An 18,791-nucleotide genomic window follows, 5' to 3' on the forward strand; every position below is an offset into this window, starting at 1 on the left:
TCCATGTTACTCCAAAGTGTCATTTGGAACCCTGGAGCCCTCTAGTTTCACCTCCTGGTCTTCTCAGCACCAAACTGCAGTTGTAAGCTTCTCTGGTCCCCTGGCCTTTCCCTTGATCTCTTCCCCCTGACACTTACCGTCCCCACTGACCCCCTCCCCAATCTTTCCTGGGTATCCTCCCCACGATAAACCACCTCCAGTGAGGATCTGCCGGGCTAGTGGCCCTGTCGGGGAGGCGATGGGGGTTGGCTACTCTGATTCCTCACTGAGCATCCCAACCAGCCTCACTTTTCCACCTTTGTATGGAATTTTGTCTTCTTTGAGGCCCACAGTTATCAGTCAGGGTCATTATCAGACATTTGGGTGTCCCCATATTTACCATTGCACTGTCTTCTCTTCTTCCTCACACACAGTCTGCCATCATCCCAGGGAACTTCAGTGTCCTTTGGAAAACTCACCTGGCACCTCTGTTCCTCGGCCTCTGGGACCTTTGGCTTCACGTTGGCCACCCAGACACCGGAGCATGGCATCACCCCAAACCAACCCCCTCTGAAGTTGTAAACACCAGGTTCCTCCTGGCCAGACATAGCCTCCTGACCTCCCAGCGCTCCTCCTGAATTTGAGACACACCCCAATTGGCCTCTTCCCACTTTCTCCCAGACATGCCCTGCTCCCTCAGGATCACACAAAACTTCCTGCCAGTCCAGATCCCAAGGCCCATCACCCGAATACCTCTCACCATGTGCTCACGTCCCTGGCCCCTCTCACCCTGTTTAGCCCTCCTCAGAGAGCCCCCACCTTGAGGCAACCCTGCCCAGGGCAGCCCTGTTTCCCATTCCTCTTAGCAAGAATTTGAAACCTCAAGTCCCATGCTCAACCCTCTCACTGTATCACATAACTGGGACCTCACCTTGTGACTCACAGAGAAAACAATAGATATCATCTGATTGAAATTCCCTCACTTTTATGCCCTCATGCCAATAGTTAGCAGCAGAGAAGTCTAAGCTGTGTCCATGGCCACCAGAAAAAATACTGCATTCCCCAGTCTCTCATGCAGCTAGGTGTGGCCATAAGCTAATTCTGGCCAATGGGATTGTGATGGTTAATTTCACGTGTCATTTTGGCTTGGTTATGGTGTTCAGTTGTTTGGCCAAATGAGCACTGACCTGTTACTGTGAAAGTGTATTTTAGATGAATTTGCATCCATAATCAGTTGATTGCATCTACAATCAACAAAGGAGATTGGCCTCAACCATGTGAGGAGTCTTCTTATCCAATCAGTTGGATGTTATAAAGCCAGAAGTGAGGATTTCAGGAATCAGGAAGAAGAGTTTCTGACTCAACTCCAGTCAATCAGCTTCCCTTGGGGAATTTGGCGTTAACGTCAGCATCACCTTATCAGAGTTTCAAGCTTGTGGTCTGCCACGGAGTTTGGACTTGCAGTCCCCACAGTCACGTAAGCCTATCACTTATAATTAAAACTCCATATATATATATGTATGTATGTATATTCTGTCAGTTAACATATACATACATACGTGCTTGCATATATTACACACACACACACACACACATACCACCTGCAGGTTCTGTTTCTCTGGAGAAACTGACTAATCAGGGATGCAAGTGAAAGTGCTCTGTGTGCACTTTTATTTTATTTAAAAGGAAGGGTTGTACCTTCTCCCTTTCCTTCTTTCTTACTAGTTGGAATGTGGACCTGATGGATGGAGCAGGAGCAGCCATATTAGTCATGAGGTAAACTTGAGGATAGAGGTCACTTGTGTTGGAGCAACAAGATAGAAGGAACCTGGGCCCCTGACCCCCGGGAATCAGCCCCAACTTGACTCCTCTATACTTCTTCAGTACCAGAGGGAGCTGGTCTTGTTTAAACCCTGTGCCTTTGGATTTTCCATCATTTGACCCTGCAGTAATGCCTTCCTTCTCCCCTCCACGGCTTTGTGCTCTAGGCATCTCTCTCCTCAGGGCTCTCATTTTGCTGCTCACCTCCTCTCTCTCCTGTATCTTAACCTCTCACCCAGCTTCTTCCTGGGCTCACCTGTGCACCTCTCATCTCTCTTGTCAGGTCTTCGAGCTCTCAAACTCTGCCCCACGCAACCAGAAGCTCTCTGTCTCCTTTCTATCCAGAGCCTAGCTTCTCTAGTGTGTCTGCGCTCCCCATTCCTTCACCCTCTTCTCCCTGCTGTGATGAGGCTTTCCTGCCCATGGCTTCTCCAGGGGGACCCCCTGCCTCACTAAGGTCACCCAGGACTTCTGTTGGCTAAACTGAGGGCACACTTTCCAGCCCTCGTTTTACGCAAAGTCTCTTTAGTACTAGCTACTGTCGACCCCTCCCTTCACTTGGCATCTTGCTTCCCCATCTTCCCTGCTCTCCTTTTTTTCTGAGTCCTCTCCCTAAACTCATGATGCCCAAGCTTCTTACCGTGGGCCCCTTCTCTCTTTATCTCACACTGCACTCTCTTCCTAAGGGGCAGTGAAATAACCTACTGCAAAGGCTTGAGCATCTACGGCTGCTCATTCTCTCTAGAACCAGACCTCCTTTAACTGCAGCCATACTCTGGGCCTCTCTAGCTGTCTAATGGTGGTGCTGCTGGCATTATTGAGTGCTTACTGGGGGCCAGGCTGCCCAGAGCACTTCACGTGGACCCTCAGCCTCCATGGATGCTGGCTGTCCTGTGATTTAGGCACTGGTGCACCCCCCCAAGGCGTGGGGAAGCTAAATGGCCCATCCCAAGGTCACTGCAGCCAGCAAGGGGTGGAGTCGGGCTTCATGCTTCAGATCCTGTACCCCAAACCTGAGGGCATCTTCCAAAGAAACCTGCGGCTTTCCTCTCAGCCCTTTGCCTACCGGTGGTGCCACCCCTGACCCCTCAGAAAAGCCAGAGTCCTGGGAATCAACCTTGACCCTCCTCCCTCCCCCCAGCCCCACATGCAGCCATGGACAAGCCCCGCAAGCCTACCTTCTCAGGGTCTTTCAAGCCCATCCCCTTCTCCCACCCCGAGGCTCCAGCCTGCCACACTATTCTAGCTTAGGCTCACTGGGGCTTCCTAACTGGTGTCCCTGCCCCTGCCTCACTCCCCGCAACCCACCACCACACAGCGGCCAGAGGAGAAGACAGCCACATAGATCGACCTTGTCTCTGTCCCACCTAAGAACTCATCATTGGTTCCATTTTTCTCGATCCCAATTCCATGCCATGATTTAGCACTCCCTTTCCTGTTCCAGCCCCATCTACTATTCTCTTCTTACTTATATCCTATGCCTGAGCCACCAGCAAAGAACTGAAGGCGCTGTGCTGTTTCCCACACAGGGGTCTGGGACAAGGGAGTGTCCGTCCCTCTCCACCCACTTATTCTACTGAAAAATGGCTGCTCATCGGTCTAGTATTCCCCACTCCGTGAATATTCCCAAGACTCCCCTTTCCGAGATTCACCATTATACATCTATCCCTTTATTCGAGACTGCCCTTGGACTTGGCGAAAAGGGCCCCCTCCCTGCACTGTCCTCAGGCTAGAAACCTCCCCTCCAGGCAAGGAGTCTGTGACTCTCCTTCCCCAGCATGCTCTCGAGTACGCAGAATCCCGGGACCACCCTGAAGGCAGACCCATCCTGCTTTCACGGCCTATACGCTTCCCTGCCCCAACCCCATTTTCCAAAAGGTGACATAAACCACCGATTGTGCAGCAGCTGAACACAGCTAGGACGTCCAGCTTGGAGCATCCACACAGCCTCCCAGCCTGGGGCACCCAGCCTGGCGGCAGACTGAAGTTCATCTCTAGTCCATGCCTCCGGAAGGGCTCATACGGACAAGGGTCCCTCAGTTCTCTGCATGTTGATAACAGTTTGTGCCTTTTGTCCTCAAAAGGCAGTTTTGCTGGATATAAAATTCTTGGCTCACCCTTTCTTTCCCTGAGTGCCTTAAGTATGCTACTCGATTTTTTTCTGGCATAAAGCATTGCTGTCTGAAAGTCTGATGACAGACTAATTTTCTTTCCCTTCTAGGGCACTTGATTCTTTTGCCTAGATGATCAGAGAGCTTTTCTTTTTCTTTGAAGTCCAGTGATTTTACCAGACTGAGTTTTAGTGTTTTTGTTTTGGGTTGTTATTCTCAGATATGTAATGTGCTCTTCCAATACATCACTTCTGATCTTTTTATATTTCAAGAAGGTTTTCTTGAATAATAGATTTTAGTATTTTTCTATATCCTTACTTTGGGTTTTTTCTTCAGAGTTTCCCATTGTTTGTATGTTAATTCTTCTTTGTCCACATTCAATATTTGGCACCTTCTGTTTTGCTTAAAGCATTATCTTCTGTGTTTATTCCTTGCTGTTTTCCTTCGATTTCAGTATGCATTTATGAAATTATTTTTCCTATTATTTCTACCTCTTTCCAGGAGTTCTGTCACCACATTTCTGATTTTTTTCTAATCCTAATATGTTCATCTTTCATGTTTTTAAAAATCAATTTCTTAATGTATTTTTTTTCCACTTTGAAATGAGAGTTTATAGTTTCATTTTTTGTGTGTATGGTTATGTCCTTCTGGCGTTCTTTTACTGTCTGTAGCATTGTTATTCTACTCATTATTCTATTTTTTCTTATAATAATTTTTTTTTTTTTAACATGGGCAGGCACCGGGAATTGAACCCGGGTCCTCGGGCATGGCAGGCAAGCACTCTTACCTGCTGAGCCACCGTGGCCCACCCATAATAATTTTTATAAGACTTGACCACAATATTTCTTGATTGCTTATTTTTATGTGAATTTCATTTTCCTGAACTTTTAGGAGGAGGCGTGGTTTAGATGTTTTTTATTACATAGAGCGCCCTCTTCTGTTGATTTTTAAATAGTGTGAAAAAATAGTGGTTTCCCCTGCCCCATTTTTATCTGGATCAATTCTTTACTTCATCTCTATTATCCAGCCCTTTGCAGTTTCTTCTTTTTGAACTTCTCTCTGTATGTTTGGAAGTTTTTGCTGGGCATTTTTAACTGCAATGGAGCATTATACAGCACTTTAAATGTATGAACTGCGTATCAGATCTCAAGAGCACAATGCTGAGTGAAAAAAAAAGTGGCATAATGATACATAGAATATTATATCATATATAATTTTTAATAATAAACTTTATCTTTAGAACAGTTTTAGGTTTTCAGAAAAATTGTACAGAAATTACAGAGTTCCCATGTACTCCGCCGTGCAGTTCCCCTTGCTGTCAACATCTTGTGTTAATGTGGCCCATTTAGTTACAATTGCCCAAGCAATATTGTTTCATTATTAATAATTAGGGTCTATCGTTGGCATTAGGGTTCACACTGTGTGGGAAAGTCCTGTAGGTTTTGACAGATATGTAACGTCATGATGCATCGACAGTTATTATCTCATACAGAATAATTTCACTGCCGTAAAATTGTCCTGTGTTCCACCTGTTTATCCACCTGTCACCCTGAATCCCTGGAAACCCCTGATCTGTTTATTGTCTCTACAATTTTGCCATTTCCAAACTGTCATATGTTGGAATCATATAATATGTAGGCCCTACAGACTGGCTTCTTTCACTTAGCAATGTGCATTTAAAGTTCTTCCATGTCTTTTCATAGCTTGAGAGCTTGCTTTTTTTTTTTATCACTGAATAATATTCCATTGTATAGATGTGTTATCCATTCACCTATTGAAGGACATCTCAGTTGTTTCCGATTTTTGGCAACTATTCATAAAGCTGCTCTGAAGGTTTACGTACAGGTTTCGTGTGGACGTAAGTTTTCAGTTCCTTTAAGTAAATACCTAGGAGTGCAATTGCTGAATCATACAGTTAGCCTATATTTATAAATTTTTTCATGATAGATTGCTTATAGATACCTATATAAGAAGCAAAAGTATAAAGTATGTACTGGGAGGAGCAATATCACATTTAGGAAAGTCCATAAAGGGGAAAAAAAATGGGACGGGGGAGGGTGCCCCTTATCTGCAGAGCTTTACTCATTTTCCTAAAAAATCAGAAACAAAAATGCCCAATTGTGAATATTTGTCCATTTGGGATATCCCTAGAAGATAATTTATTTTACTCTCAGTAGTTTTCCATACTTTTAAACTTGTCAGAGGAAAGGAGTCGAGAGTTGAGCTGGAGCCTCAGGGTTTGCTCTGTACTAGGCAAAATTTCAGGAAGAAACTCCACAACTAGATGTATCTTAGTACATGGATTGAGTGTCAGAGATAAGGAATTCACGAAGAATACAAGGAGAAAATAAAGTTTACCCACAAATTAAAATCAGGGTGGCCTCAGACCTCTCTTTTGACAAATATGCGAGAGCTTTCAGTTTTTTACTATTACAAGAAGGGTTGGGCACAGAGTTCTCACCTGCCGTGTTGGAGACCCGGGTTCAATTCCCTGTGCCTGCCCAAGCAAAATCAAAATCAAAAACAAAAACAAAAAGGGTTGGGCATCCTTTTACTCAGCGCCTGTGAGTGGCTCTTGGGCTCACTCATGAGCTCTTTGGCCCCACCCACGCTGGTGAGATTTTGATTCTCTCATCCTAGGCCTGAGGTGGTCCTTCGTTTTGCGCAGGGAACTAATAAATGCTTCCACTTTCTCTATGAGCCTTGTAGAAAGTTAGAAAGAATTGCTGAGTCACAGGATTTGCACATTTTTAACTTTACTGAGTCTTGTTTCAATTAAGAGTTTATTTCTTTTTTTAACTTGATTATTGCTTTTGTTTCCTCTGTCTGTTTGTGCCTGTCTGTGTGTCTGGTTGGAGCTGGAGGTGGAGGCAGGGGCAGGGAATGGCTGTCACTTAATGAGAATTCTGTGGCCCTTGTCCTTTGTGTTTTCTCAGTAATGCTCCACCCTTCTCCTTCCCCTTTGCATTCTGTGAATATTTCTCCCTCTGATCCTTTATATTTTTAATTTGATTTTTTATACTGTCTGGTCTACTATTTATTGCATCCGATGCAAATTTTAATTCAGCTACTGTACTTTTTTGTTTACCACTGTTTCTTATTATGAATTGTCCTTACTTAATAGAAGCAGTATTTGCTGGTACCTTATACACAGCCTGAAGTACAAATAGTCTAATCTTGCCAGTAAAATCCACTGTGGGGAGAGGTTGGACTCTGAGTCATGTACTCATTCAACAGAAATTTATTGAGCACCTACTATGTGCCTTGTGAGGTGTCTAGTGAGTTACAGTGATTAGAAGACACCATCCTTGCCCTCTTGCTCTCCTTCCCCTGTGCTGCACCTTTCTTTCAAGAGCCGGTTGTTTTCCCACCGCTGACTCTTTTAATGAGCATTCTTCACTTGTTGGATTCCTGGATTGCCTCTCAGAGAGGAGGAGAGGAGCAGATAGAGGTCCTAAGAGCGACAAAGATTTGACAAGGCTCCCAGACGTCAGCAGCTGTGTGTGCCGAGGCCCTCCGGGGTTACAGGTGTGGGACTCAGGGGTCCGGGCTCTCTCCCGCAGCTGCCTTCACTCAGCACCCAGCCCGCGCCAGGCGCCACGATCTAAGCTCCGAGGAACGGCTGCGCACAAAGCAGATCAAAATCCTGCCGCAGGGAGCTGCGCTCTAGTGAGAAGGGTTGACCGCCCACCAAGCAGATCAGTAGGAATATATGATGCGTTAGGTGATGACTTTCCTATTACTGTCACTTGTTGGTATTGCCTGCTCAGCGCGTGGGACAAGGCTTGGGGAGGGAACAGGCGCTGAGCCTCACGTGGGGTAAGAACTTCACACCCGCGGTCTCACTTCACGGTCCCAGGAACCTCCTCTTACAGGTGGAACGCCGCCCCGGGGCATACAGCAGGTGAGCCGTGTCCCCCGCTCCCGGCCCCGGGCTCCCGGCACTGCCGTCCTCTGACGTGGTAAGTCCCCACCACCCGCCCCAGCCTCTTTCTGGGCGCCTCGGTGGGGTATCTCAAGGCCAAGGCTGCCCCCTAGTGGTCACATGATGCCCCGGGGCCGAGGCTCAGCTAGCTGCGCCGCTGCTTCCCCTGTGGTCCTGCCGGGGGCGGGGGGCGAGGACGGAATCTGCCGGACCAAACAGGCGACCCCTATCCTGCCCTGCTGCTCAGGCGCAGGCAGAGTGGGTCAAATCCTGGTTCTTTGGCTTATTCCACCAACTGTATGACTCGAGCTCTCTAAGCCCCAATGTCCTCACCTGCAAAATGGAAATACAGGGCGGGCCATGGTGGCTCAGCAGGTAGGAATGCTTGCCTGTGATGCCAGAGGACCTGGGTTCGTGTCCCAGTGCCTGCCCATGTTAAAAAGAAAAAAAAAGAAAAAAAAAATGGAAATACAAAGCATCTGCCTCATTGCTATGATGACTAAATAGGAGGAAGAATAAAGGGTGCCCAGCGCCCAGTAACCTAGAGGTAACCTATAACAGTAACCCTGGTTACTATCACTATTGTTTTAATCCAGCCTCGGCGGTTGGTCTGTAAAACCCGGATGGAAAAGTTTCATCTACACCAACTTCACAGAATGGACATTCATTCAACATTTTTTTTAATTGAGCACCTACTATATTACAGGTTCTTGCGGTATTCTTGGGCTCTCAGAGGAGGGGCACCCTAGCTGCTGCCCTGGTGGGTGCCATGATCTGGGGATTGAGAAGGTGATGACCTGCTGGGCTCTGGGTAGTGAGCCGGCAGCACCACCTAGTGGCCATATATAGGCTCTGCTCTTTTTTTTGCTGAGAATTGCGTCTGCCTGGGTGATGGGACTGCAGGTCAGGTTCCCTCCAAGGGTTCACAGCCTCGAACAGCCAGGCCTTGTGCCAGAGCCAGCAACTCCATAATATTGCTGGGTACTAACCAGGCTCCAGGAGGGTGGTAGGTAGGGCAGGGCCCTGGGGGGCGGGGGTGTCCCAGGAAAGAGACCAGGTTCTGGGGTTGTTGGCAGAGTCTCTTGACATTTCACTTACTGAGGACAGTCAGGCCTCAGCTTTCCTCATCTGAAAAATGGGTGACCATAAACGAAGCCCCAGCACACACAGAAATGAAGTGAGGCTCGGAGGATTTGGAAGCGATGGGGCAGAACTGGGGTGCCTTCTGCTGGGGTGACATGTGAGCTGACAATGAACTTGGTCCAGGAACCTACCAACTGGAGCAGGGATCCAGGGATGAGACTGGAGTGACAGGTGGAGCTTGTCATGGTGGAGCAAGGGCCTTGGGGTCAAACCTGTGTTCAAATCCTGGCTGCACCACATAACCAACCAGACTACCCCAGGCATGCTCCTCTCCCGTCTGGTCCTCAGTTTCCTTTTCTGTAACTGTGATTAGGGCCATAATGAATGAAAGAGATGTGCATAAGAGGGGATGCGCAGCAAGTATGTGCAAAGGAACAGCTGTTACTTTATTTGACTGTGGCATGGTGGAATGAGGTCATACAATGAAGGAGTTGTCCTCTCTGAGACTGGAGGAGGACCTCATGTCTGTCCCAGGGTTCCAGCAGGGCCCCAGCAGCACACAGCATCCAGGCTGTGAGCATCGGCCCAGTCACCAATGCCCTGGGTTGTCTGGGACAAATGTGGGGCGCTGGCCAACTATCAGGAAGTGATTAGGGTTTATTTTTCCATGGATAGGCTCTCCCCAGACCATCCTCATTCATTCCACTCTCTCATGCAACAAATCCTGAGCGTTACTCAGTGTCAGGCACTGAGCTAGGTGCTGGGAACACAGTTGGAACCTGACTCCTCTATGCTCCATTCCAAATCCTCTTGACCCCACTTCTTATTCCAGCCAAGGCTGTAGGAGCCACTTCTTGCAGGCTCTGGGCAGCTTTGAGCAGGTGCAACAGGCTGTGCCCCATGTCCAGCCATGCCACATCCCTCTCTCTCCCTGCCCTGTGGCTGCTCTGAGGCCATGGCATGAAATGTCCCCAAAATCGGCTTGCCCTTGTGGATGTGCAAGGGAGTTAATGCCCAAGGGCCCACTTGTGACTGGTGGGGGTGAAAGCTGATGGAGAAAGGATTTCCCATTGCCCCTTAGATGGGGTAGCTGGATCCTCATGTCCCAAGTCTCCTTAGAAGGTGCCCGCAGGAGTGAGCACCTGCATGGCAGTGGAGCATGTAATAATGCAGAATGTACTGGCTTTCTCTCCTTCCTTGTTTCATTTCTACTTGTCCTTTACCCCTGCTTCCTGGGATCACTTCCCAAATAAATTGCTTGTGTCTTCTGCCTGCTTGGGCTCTCAGCACTGCATTGCCTCAGGGTCAGCTTTCAGGGGAACCCAGGCTAAGACAAGTGATGAATAAAAGAGAGAAAAATTCCCACCTTCATGGAGCTTTTGTACCTTTTGTGGAGACAAAAAAGTAAACAAGATAAATAAGTAAAATAGATCTCACGTCAGTGAGAAATTCTAAGAGGAAAATAAAACTGGGAACAGAGACAGGGAATTAAGGAAGGAGACAGCAGTTTTATGGAGGGGGGCCACAAGGAGAGTCCCGTTGAGGAGGTGACGTTTGAGTCATGACCAGATAAGACTGAGAGCCAGCCATGCTGAGCTAGCTGAAAGCAGAGCACTTTGGGCAGAGAAAAGAGCAAATGCAAGGCTCTGAGCATTCAAGGAACAGCCCAGAAGCCAGTGTGACTGGAGCAGAGAGGATGAGAAAGTGGGTCTAAGAGGCCTTGGAGGAGCCCTCACGGGTCATGAAAGGACTTCAGCCTTTATACTGAATGAGATGAGAAGGCAATGTCGAGGGTTCTGAGCACAAGGAGACATGGCCCAATGTTCTAACAGGATCACTCTGGCTGCTGGGTAGAGAATGGCCAAATGGAGACCAGTAGGGAGGTCATGAGATTGATCCAAATGAGAGATGATGTTGGTTTGGTGGTGAGAGCAGTCTGGATGTGTCTTAAAGGTGGAGCTGACAGGCTGTGCTAATGCATTGGATGAGGCATATGTGGAGGGCAGAAAAGTCATTGACTCCAGGGTTTGGGGCCAGAGCACCTGAGAGGATGGAGTGGCCATTCCCTGAAATGGGGAGGAATGTGGGTTGCAGGTTTGGAGGAGGAATATCAGGAATCAGTATGGAAATTTTAGGTGCAGGATGTCTATTAGACATCCAAGTGGAGATGGCAAGTAGCCAGTTGGATGTATAAGTCTGTCATTGAGAGAAGAAAGGGCTAGCCTGGAAATATTCTATTTGGGAGTCATGAGCTTAGAGATGGCTTTTAAACCCATGAGGCTAGATGAGGTCATTAGGGGAGTGAGTATAGACAGGAAAGAGAGGAACCCTCAAATGCTAAGAGGTGAGGGAACAGGGACCACAGATGAGACTGAGAAGAGGTGGCCAATGATGGAAGAGAAAAAGACAGACAAGGTTGGTATTGTGGAAGACAAAAAAGAAAGCCTTTCAAAGAGGAGGGAGTGACCAGCTGGTCAAATGCTGCAGAAAGTCAAGTAAGAGAAGGAGTGATACTTGAACACTGGATATAGCCATGTGGAAGCCATCGGCAATCTTGATAAGAGCAGTCTGATGGGCGAGGTGCAGACAAGGGTCTAATTAGAGACGTTCAAGAATGAAGGAAAGAAGAAAAATCAGAGACAGGATATAAGCTACTCTTTCAAAGTGGTTGCCTTGATGAGAAGAAATAGTGTGATGGCTAGAGCAGGAGTAAGGCTGAAAGAGGTTTGCTTGCTCTTATGTTTGAAGATAGTTGTAGTAATAGCTATTTATATCTTGAGGATACTCCAACTGGTTCTTTGAGCAGGTCAACAAAACTGATTAACCTCTAGCAGACCGATTAGGGAAAAAGAGAAAGAAGACAAGTTACCCATATCAGGAAAAAGAGAGACAAAATAACTTTGGATTTTGTCAATAGTAAATGGTAAAGGAATATTATGAACAACGTTATGCCCATTAATTTGATAATTTAGATGAAACGGACAAATCTCCTGAAGGAACAAACTACCCGAGCTTTCTTTGGTAAAATAAGTAACTGAATAGTTCTGTATCTATTAAAGAAATTGCATTTGCAGCTAAACACTTTCCCAGGAAGAAAACTCCAGGTCTAGATAGCATCACCGGTGAATTCTACCAAACTTTTAAGGAAGGAATAATATAAATTCTATATAAACTCTTCCAGAAAATTGAAAAGGAGGGAATACTTCTCAACTTATGCTATGAAGCCAACATTACTCTCATACCAAACTCAAAGATACTGCAAGAAAACAGTCCAATATCCTTCCTGAACACAGGTGCAAAAATTCTGAAAACTTTTTTTCGCAAATTAAATCCAACAGTATATTAATAGATCATTGACTGAAATGTAAAACCTAAAACTATAACACTTCTAAAAAAACACAGATAAGTTTCCAGGATATAGAATGAGGCTAATGAATGGGGACCGGTTGTTCAATATGTGCAGAATGTTTAATAGAGTGAACTTAACATATTTGAAAATGGACAGAGATGGCAGCATGTTATTGTGAGAATAATTAACAGTGCTGTATGGCATGTGAGTATGGTAGAAAGGGGAGGTTTAGATTCATGTATTGTCACCAGCAGGAAAGTTGAAGTTTAAAACATGGGAATGCATAGCACAGTGAATCTTGTGATGGACAATGTCTGTGATTAACTGTGCAAAGATGGAAAAGTTCTTTCCTGACTAGAACAGATATACAACACTATTATAAGGAGTTAATAATAGAGAAGTATATGGGGAAAAGGTCCGTATTGCAGACTATGGACTACAGGTAACAGTAATATCCTAATACTCTTTTATCAACAGTAACAAATGTGCCACACCAATACTGTGGGTCAATAATGTGGGGGACAAGGAGTGTGGGAGGATGAGGGCTTTCTTTTTCTTTTTCTTTCTTTTCTGGAGTAGTAAAACTGTTCTAAATTTGATCATGGGACTGCATACACAACCATCTGATGATACTGTGAACCAGTGATTGTATACTGCAGATGGTTTCTATGTTGTGTGAATATATCTCAATAAAATTGCATTTTAAAAAATGGGCAAAGGACATGAATAGACATTTATCCAAAGAGGAATACAGATAACTAAGAGGCACATGAAAAGATGCCCGGCTTCCCTAGCTATTAGGGAAATGTGAATCAAAACCACAATGAGATATCATCTCACACCTACTAGAATGGACACGATTAAACAAACAGGCAACTACAAGTGTCGGAGAGGATATGGAGAAATTGGAACACTTATTCATTGCTAGTGGAAATGTAAAATGGTTGAGCTTCTGTGGAGGACAGTTTGGTGGTTCCTGAGAAAACTAAATATTGAGTTGCCTTATGACCCGGCAATTCTGCTACTTGGTATATGCCCAGAAGACCTGACCGAAGGGAAATGAACAGACATTTGTACACTGATGTTCATAGTGGCAATGTTCACAATTGCTAAAAAACAGAAGCAATCCAAGTATCCATCCACAGATGAATGGATAAACAAAATGTGGTATATACATACAATGGAATATTATGCAGCAATATAGAAGAAATGAGGTCCTGAAGCATGAGACAATATGGATGACCCCTGAGACATAATGCTGAGTGAAATAAGTCAGACACAAAAGGATAGGTACTGTATGATTTCACTGATTTGAACTAAGTAGAATATGTAAACTCAGAGTCTTAAAATGCAGAATACAGGATGCTTAGTAATAGAAGTTAGAGAAGGGGGAGTGATAACATACTATGTTCAGAATGTAAAACGAGGTTGAACTTAAAATGTTTGGAAATAGCTATGGAGGAGGGTAGCTCATTAGTGGGAATATGGAATTGGGCTGCCAGGGAAGGGAAAAGGCATTCTTCTGGCTACATGGGCTAGAAGAAGAGATCAAAAGGTCCAACTTTCAAGCAATTCTTCTCTTTCAGCCCTACCCCTAAACCCCACCTTCACATGTACCTGGGAGTTCTGTTCATGAATCATCTTGTTTCCTCTTAGCAGCACCCCTGCGTGGAGGAAAGTGGACGAAGGATGTATGGGACCACTCTGTACCTCCTTTGTAATTTCCTCTATATCTATTATTGTTTCAAAAAAGTTAAAGGGCAGGCCACGGTGGCTCAGCAGGCAAGAATGCTTGCCTGCCATGCCAGAGGACCCGGGTTCGCTTCCTGGTGCCTGCCCATGTAAAAAAAAAAGTTAAAAATATCAGCTTATGATTCTGTGAGAATCAACTCTCTATGTGGAACATAAAAAATATTGTATATTAAAAAAAACACCTGGAAACAACCCAAATGTCCATCAATGAATGAATAGCTAAATAAACTGTGATATATCCATATAAAGGAATATTACTCAGCAAAGAAAAGGAATGGACTATTTCCCTGTCAGGGTGGGAGTTTAGATAAGCAAGGGGAAGAGGCTAGAATGACCCATGTGGTAATGGATCAGAGTTGGAGACATCAGTATGAACTCATGTTTAGCTTACTATAGATATACATGGTTACACATAGACATATTTACAGACATATAGAGAGACACGGGTGAATATGCACACATATTTACTGGCTCTGTCAGATGAGAGGTACTAAAAGAAATGATACTCCAGTAGCAATGAGCACACCCAATGCCAGGTCTCGGTTTCTAGTATCATTCTCTAATAAAAGGAATCAGGACTCCTTGGAGAAATGGCTGATTATAAGACTGGGGCAGGGAACATACAAGATGAGCCAGGAGCATCCTGTAGTGCCAGAAAGTATAAGAAGTGTTAAAAAACAAAACCCATGTTGATGGTGCATAAGAGCCATCTGAAAGAGCTTCCAGGGGCCAAAACTGGAAAAATTTAAGGAATGCAATAAATAAAGTAATATTGGATTATAATCCAAAGTATTCAATAAACACCCATGTGCCCATACTGATATAAATTAAATGTCTGATAAAAAAATCAATGAATAGGCTAGAATAGACAAATGTCCCTTGCAGAAGAATTCAAAATAATTTATGTAGAGAAAACTCTTGATATATGCTAGGTCATAAAAACTCATGATAGATGCTAGATGCTACAACATGAATGAATCTTAGAATAATTATGGAATGAAAGGAGTCATACGAAAAGGTGTCACCACATCAGGCGACAGAGGCAGTAGAGCAGAGGGGCTGAGTGTCCTGTGAGATTCTACCTGGGTTCAAGTCACAGCTTTGCCACTTACCAGCTGTGTGCCTCGGGCAGGTTACCTAACCCCTCTGTGTCTCGTTTCACCCACAATAAAATGGAGATAACAAGAGTGACCACATACAGCTGTAAGGATTAAGTAAGTTAATATTTATAAAATTCTTAGACAAGTTGCTGGCACAGAGTATACCCTTTGACAGATGAGCTATTGGTGTATTGGTCCATTCTTCTTAAACCCCTCTCTGGCCCTTCCTTACACCACATCAGACAGTTCAGGCCTGTACCTGTGGCAGACCAAGCATCCAACCACGTAACTTCTGGGTGACGTGGACAGTGCCCATCCTAACACTGAGCTCTTCGGGTCTGGGGACTTTTGCTGTTATTTTTTTCAGGCTTTGAAGGTTGAATTTATTTATTTATTTATTTTTGATTGTGAAAAATAACATATGTAAAAAAGTAATAAATTTCAAAGCACACCACAACAATTAGTTGTAAAACAGATTTCAGAGTTTGGTCTGGGTTACAATTCCACAATTTTAGGCTTTTGCTTTAGCTGCTCCAAGACACTGGAGGCTAAAAGAAATAACAATATTTCTTTCAGCAGTCATACTCATTTGTTAAATCCCATCTTCTCTAACTCCACTTTTACCTTTGATCTTTATCCCACTCTTCAGGGGTATTTGGGTTATGCCCATTCTAACTTTTTCATGTTGGAAAGGGGTGTTCACAATATGGGATGGGGGATGGAACTAGTAGATGTTCTGGAAAGGCTGGGCCCTCTGCATTTCAGGACTTTTCTGGTCCAGGAACCCATTTGGATGTTGTAGGCTTCTGGAAAGTAGTCATAATGCATGGAAATTTTTCTCTACTTATTATTTTTTTTATCATCACAATAGACTTTTCTTTTCTGTGAAAAATAGCATATTATTGCTATAATTAAGAATTTGGGATTAGCAGTGAAGAAATCATTATTAGAAGACCTGCCTTCGAATTCTGACTCTGTTTCTTGAATAAACATTTCATTTATGTCTGTAAAAACATTCAAAACATATTGCAACAATTAGTTATAGAACAGATTTCAGAGTTTGGTATGGGTTACAATTCCACAATTTTAGGTTTTTACTTCTAGCTGCTCTAAGATGCTGGAGACTGAAAGAAATATCAATTTAATGATTCAGCAATCATATTCGTTTGTTAAACCCTACCTTCTCTGTATAACCCCACCTCTAGTCTTTCTCCCACTCTTTAAGGGTATCTGGGTTATGCCCATTCTATCTTTTTCATGTTGGAAAGGGCTGTTGATAATATGGGATAAGGGGATGGAACTAGTTGATACTCTGGAGATGCTGGCCCCTCTGCATTTCAGGACTTATCTGGAGGTTGTAGGTTTCTGGAAAGTTACCCTAGAGCGTGGAACTTTGCAGAAGACTTTTGCTATTTTATTTCTATCGCCCTGGCCACTAAAATGCTCACAGAAAACCCAAGTCTTGGGGCAGGAAGGCTTGGGTAGACCGATCCATGCAAGTCCTGTGGTCTCCAGCAGGGGGCGATCAGCACCAAGCTTTGTTTGTCACGGAGCATCGTTACCGCCCAGCCCCAGCCCCAGTCCCAGTCCCAGCCCCTGGGTAGAAGCTGCTCGCTGTTGGAGGGAGTCATTCTGATACTAAAACCACAGGTGGGTTTGTGGGCACTACTCCGTTTCTGGGCCCTTGGCTTTCCTAGTTCCGTCTGCCCTGTCTCCTGAAGGAGGCACCCCATGCCGTACTTTGCTGAGTTTCAGCTTCCCCATCTGTAAAGCAGGCGTTGTGATCTCTGTCTCTTCCCCTGAGGTTTCCTACGAGCAGATTCTCAGCAGGAAGGACAGGTGCAATGGAGAGGTAACCCCTCTATGCAGGGAGGTGCTGGCCTGGCCCACAAGCACAGCTGAGAAAAGCCATTTCCTAAAATAGCACCACTAAAGAACGAGAGGGGCCATTCCAAGCTGGAAACAGGCACCCTTGGGAGAGACACCAATTCTTCCAGGCCTCCATGTCCTAATCAGTATCAAATCTGCACTCCAGCATGGCCCCCCAGTGCCCTGGCACCAACAAGGGAATCCCTATCTAAGGCTGAGGCCACACCAAAACAGCACAAAAGACCAAAAAAAAAAAAAATCACATCTTTAATGGTTGATTAATAAACTGGATTGGAGGGACAGGAAGGGAGCAAGTGGAGAGACACCCAGCTCTGATTAGTCACCTGTTAGATCTATACAAACACGAGTGTTACAAAAATTACATAAAAAAAAAAAAACAGCCCTTGGGGAGGGCTCAAGGCACCTGGAGGCTAGGAAAGGGACCCGATCTGGCCTTGGTACATGGCCAAGGGGCTGAGGGCTGGGGGGCTGCACCCCACCCACCTGCCCAGGTCACATATGCTCCCCTTCCCCATTTAGAAATCACAAAACTGTCCTCGGAGGGGCGTAAATGCCGCTGGTCAAGGCACTACCAGAAACGAGCCCTGAGCTAAACCCTGGGCTCCCAACACCTGCACCCCCCCCCAAACCCCCCCCCCCAAGCCTGGAGAAGAGGAGCCTTTGTTCCCCACGCCCTGCAGTGTGGGCGCCACTCTGGGCAGGACAGGGTCCAGGAGGACGCACCAAGAAGCCTCTTAGGAGAAGAGACTCAGGCTCGGCTGGTAGTGGCCGTCGGGGGGCAGCAGGGGCAGAGCCGCCAGCCAAACACAACCTGGACTTTGGTCAGTGCCGAGCGTGGGGAGAGGGGCCGCATTCCCGGCCAGTCCCCGCCGTGGGCTGGAAGGTGCACCCTGGCTCGGTCCCGCAGGAGGTCCGGTCCAGCCTGGGTCCTAGCCCGGGTAGCACATGCAGCAGCCAGAGCCCGCAGCCTCCACGCTGGGCTTGGCCCCAGGCCCCAGGAGCCCATCGGTGACAGAGTGCTCCGTGATGATGTCCTCCACCCGGGTGATGTACAGCAGTGTCAGCAGCACCCCTAGGAACTGAGGAGAGGGTGCAGGGCGGGTGAGGGCCTGGGGGAATCTGGGTGGCCTCCCCGACAGCCCCCAGCCCTCAGAAACCCAAACAGCATGTCACGAGTCCTAGTGGCCCCGGGCGGCCTGGGAATTCCTGCCCCCCCCCCCCGCCCCCCACCAGCGCAGGTGTCTCCTAGCACCTTCCATGCCCCAGCAGTCCCAGCCTGGGCCCTCCACTGCCCCTCCCAGGAAATCCCAGAGACCCTCCCTGTCCCCCATCAGCAGAGGCTTCTCCATTCAGGGACCCCCGACTCCCCCAGCTCAAGGTACTTAACCTTGTTGAGCCTCAGTTTCCTCCTCTGTAAAATGGTCGTTAACGGCACCTACCTCACAGAGAGAACTAGAAAGTGCCTGTGAAGCACTTGTGAGAGCTCAAGAGAGATGCCATTGCCAGCTGCCCTCTCCTTCCAGCCTCCAGGGTCCCCAGCACCAGCCCAGACTGCGGCCACCAGGGCCTCCTTCGCCGGCCCCTTTGCACCGTATCTCCAGCCCCACCCACCCGCTCCCGGCCCCGCGGGGTGGGGAGGAGCCAGCCCACCTGGGGGAGCAGGATGCCCAGCAGGACGCCTGCCATGATGGCGTAGTTGTCCATGAACCAGATGAGCACAGCGTTGGTGCAGCCTCGCACGTAGATGACTTCCTGCACGCTCAGGCGCTGTGGGAGGCAGG

General features: G+C 46.5%; 1 protein-coding gene across 1 annotated transcript in view; it reads right to left on the reverse strand.

The window, feature by feature from the left end:
* Positions 1-17,235: 17,235 nt before the first annotated feature.
* TSPAN15 (tetraspanin 15) overlaps positions 17,236-18,791 on the reverse strand; it is a 49,120-nt gene continuing 47,564 nt past the window's right edge. The window contains exons 7-8 of the mRNA XM_077125056.1: positions 18,661-18,777; positions 17,236-18,089 (exon numbers count right to left, since the gene is read on the reverse strand). Coding sequence (XP_076981171.1) covers positions 17,940-18,089; positions 18,661-18,777 — 267 coding nt within the window. The 3' untranslated portion in view covers positions 17,236-17,939. The remainder of the gene's footprint in view (positions 18,090-18,660; positions 18,778-18,791) is intronic.

Source organism: Tamandua tetradactyla, chromosome 13, assembly GCF_023851605.1.
Source record: "Tamandua tetradactyla isolate mTamTet1 chromosome 13, mTamTet1.pri, whole genome shotgun sequence".
NCBI classification, from domain to species: domain Eukaryota; kingdom Metazoa; phylum Chordata; class Mammalia; order Pilosa; family Myrmecophagidae; genus Tamandua; species Tamandua tetradactyla.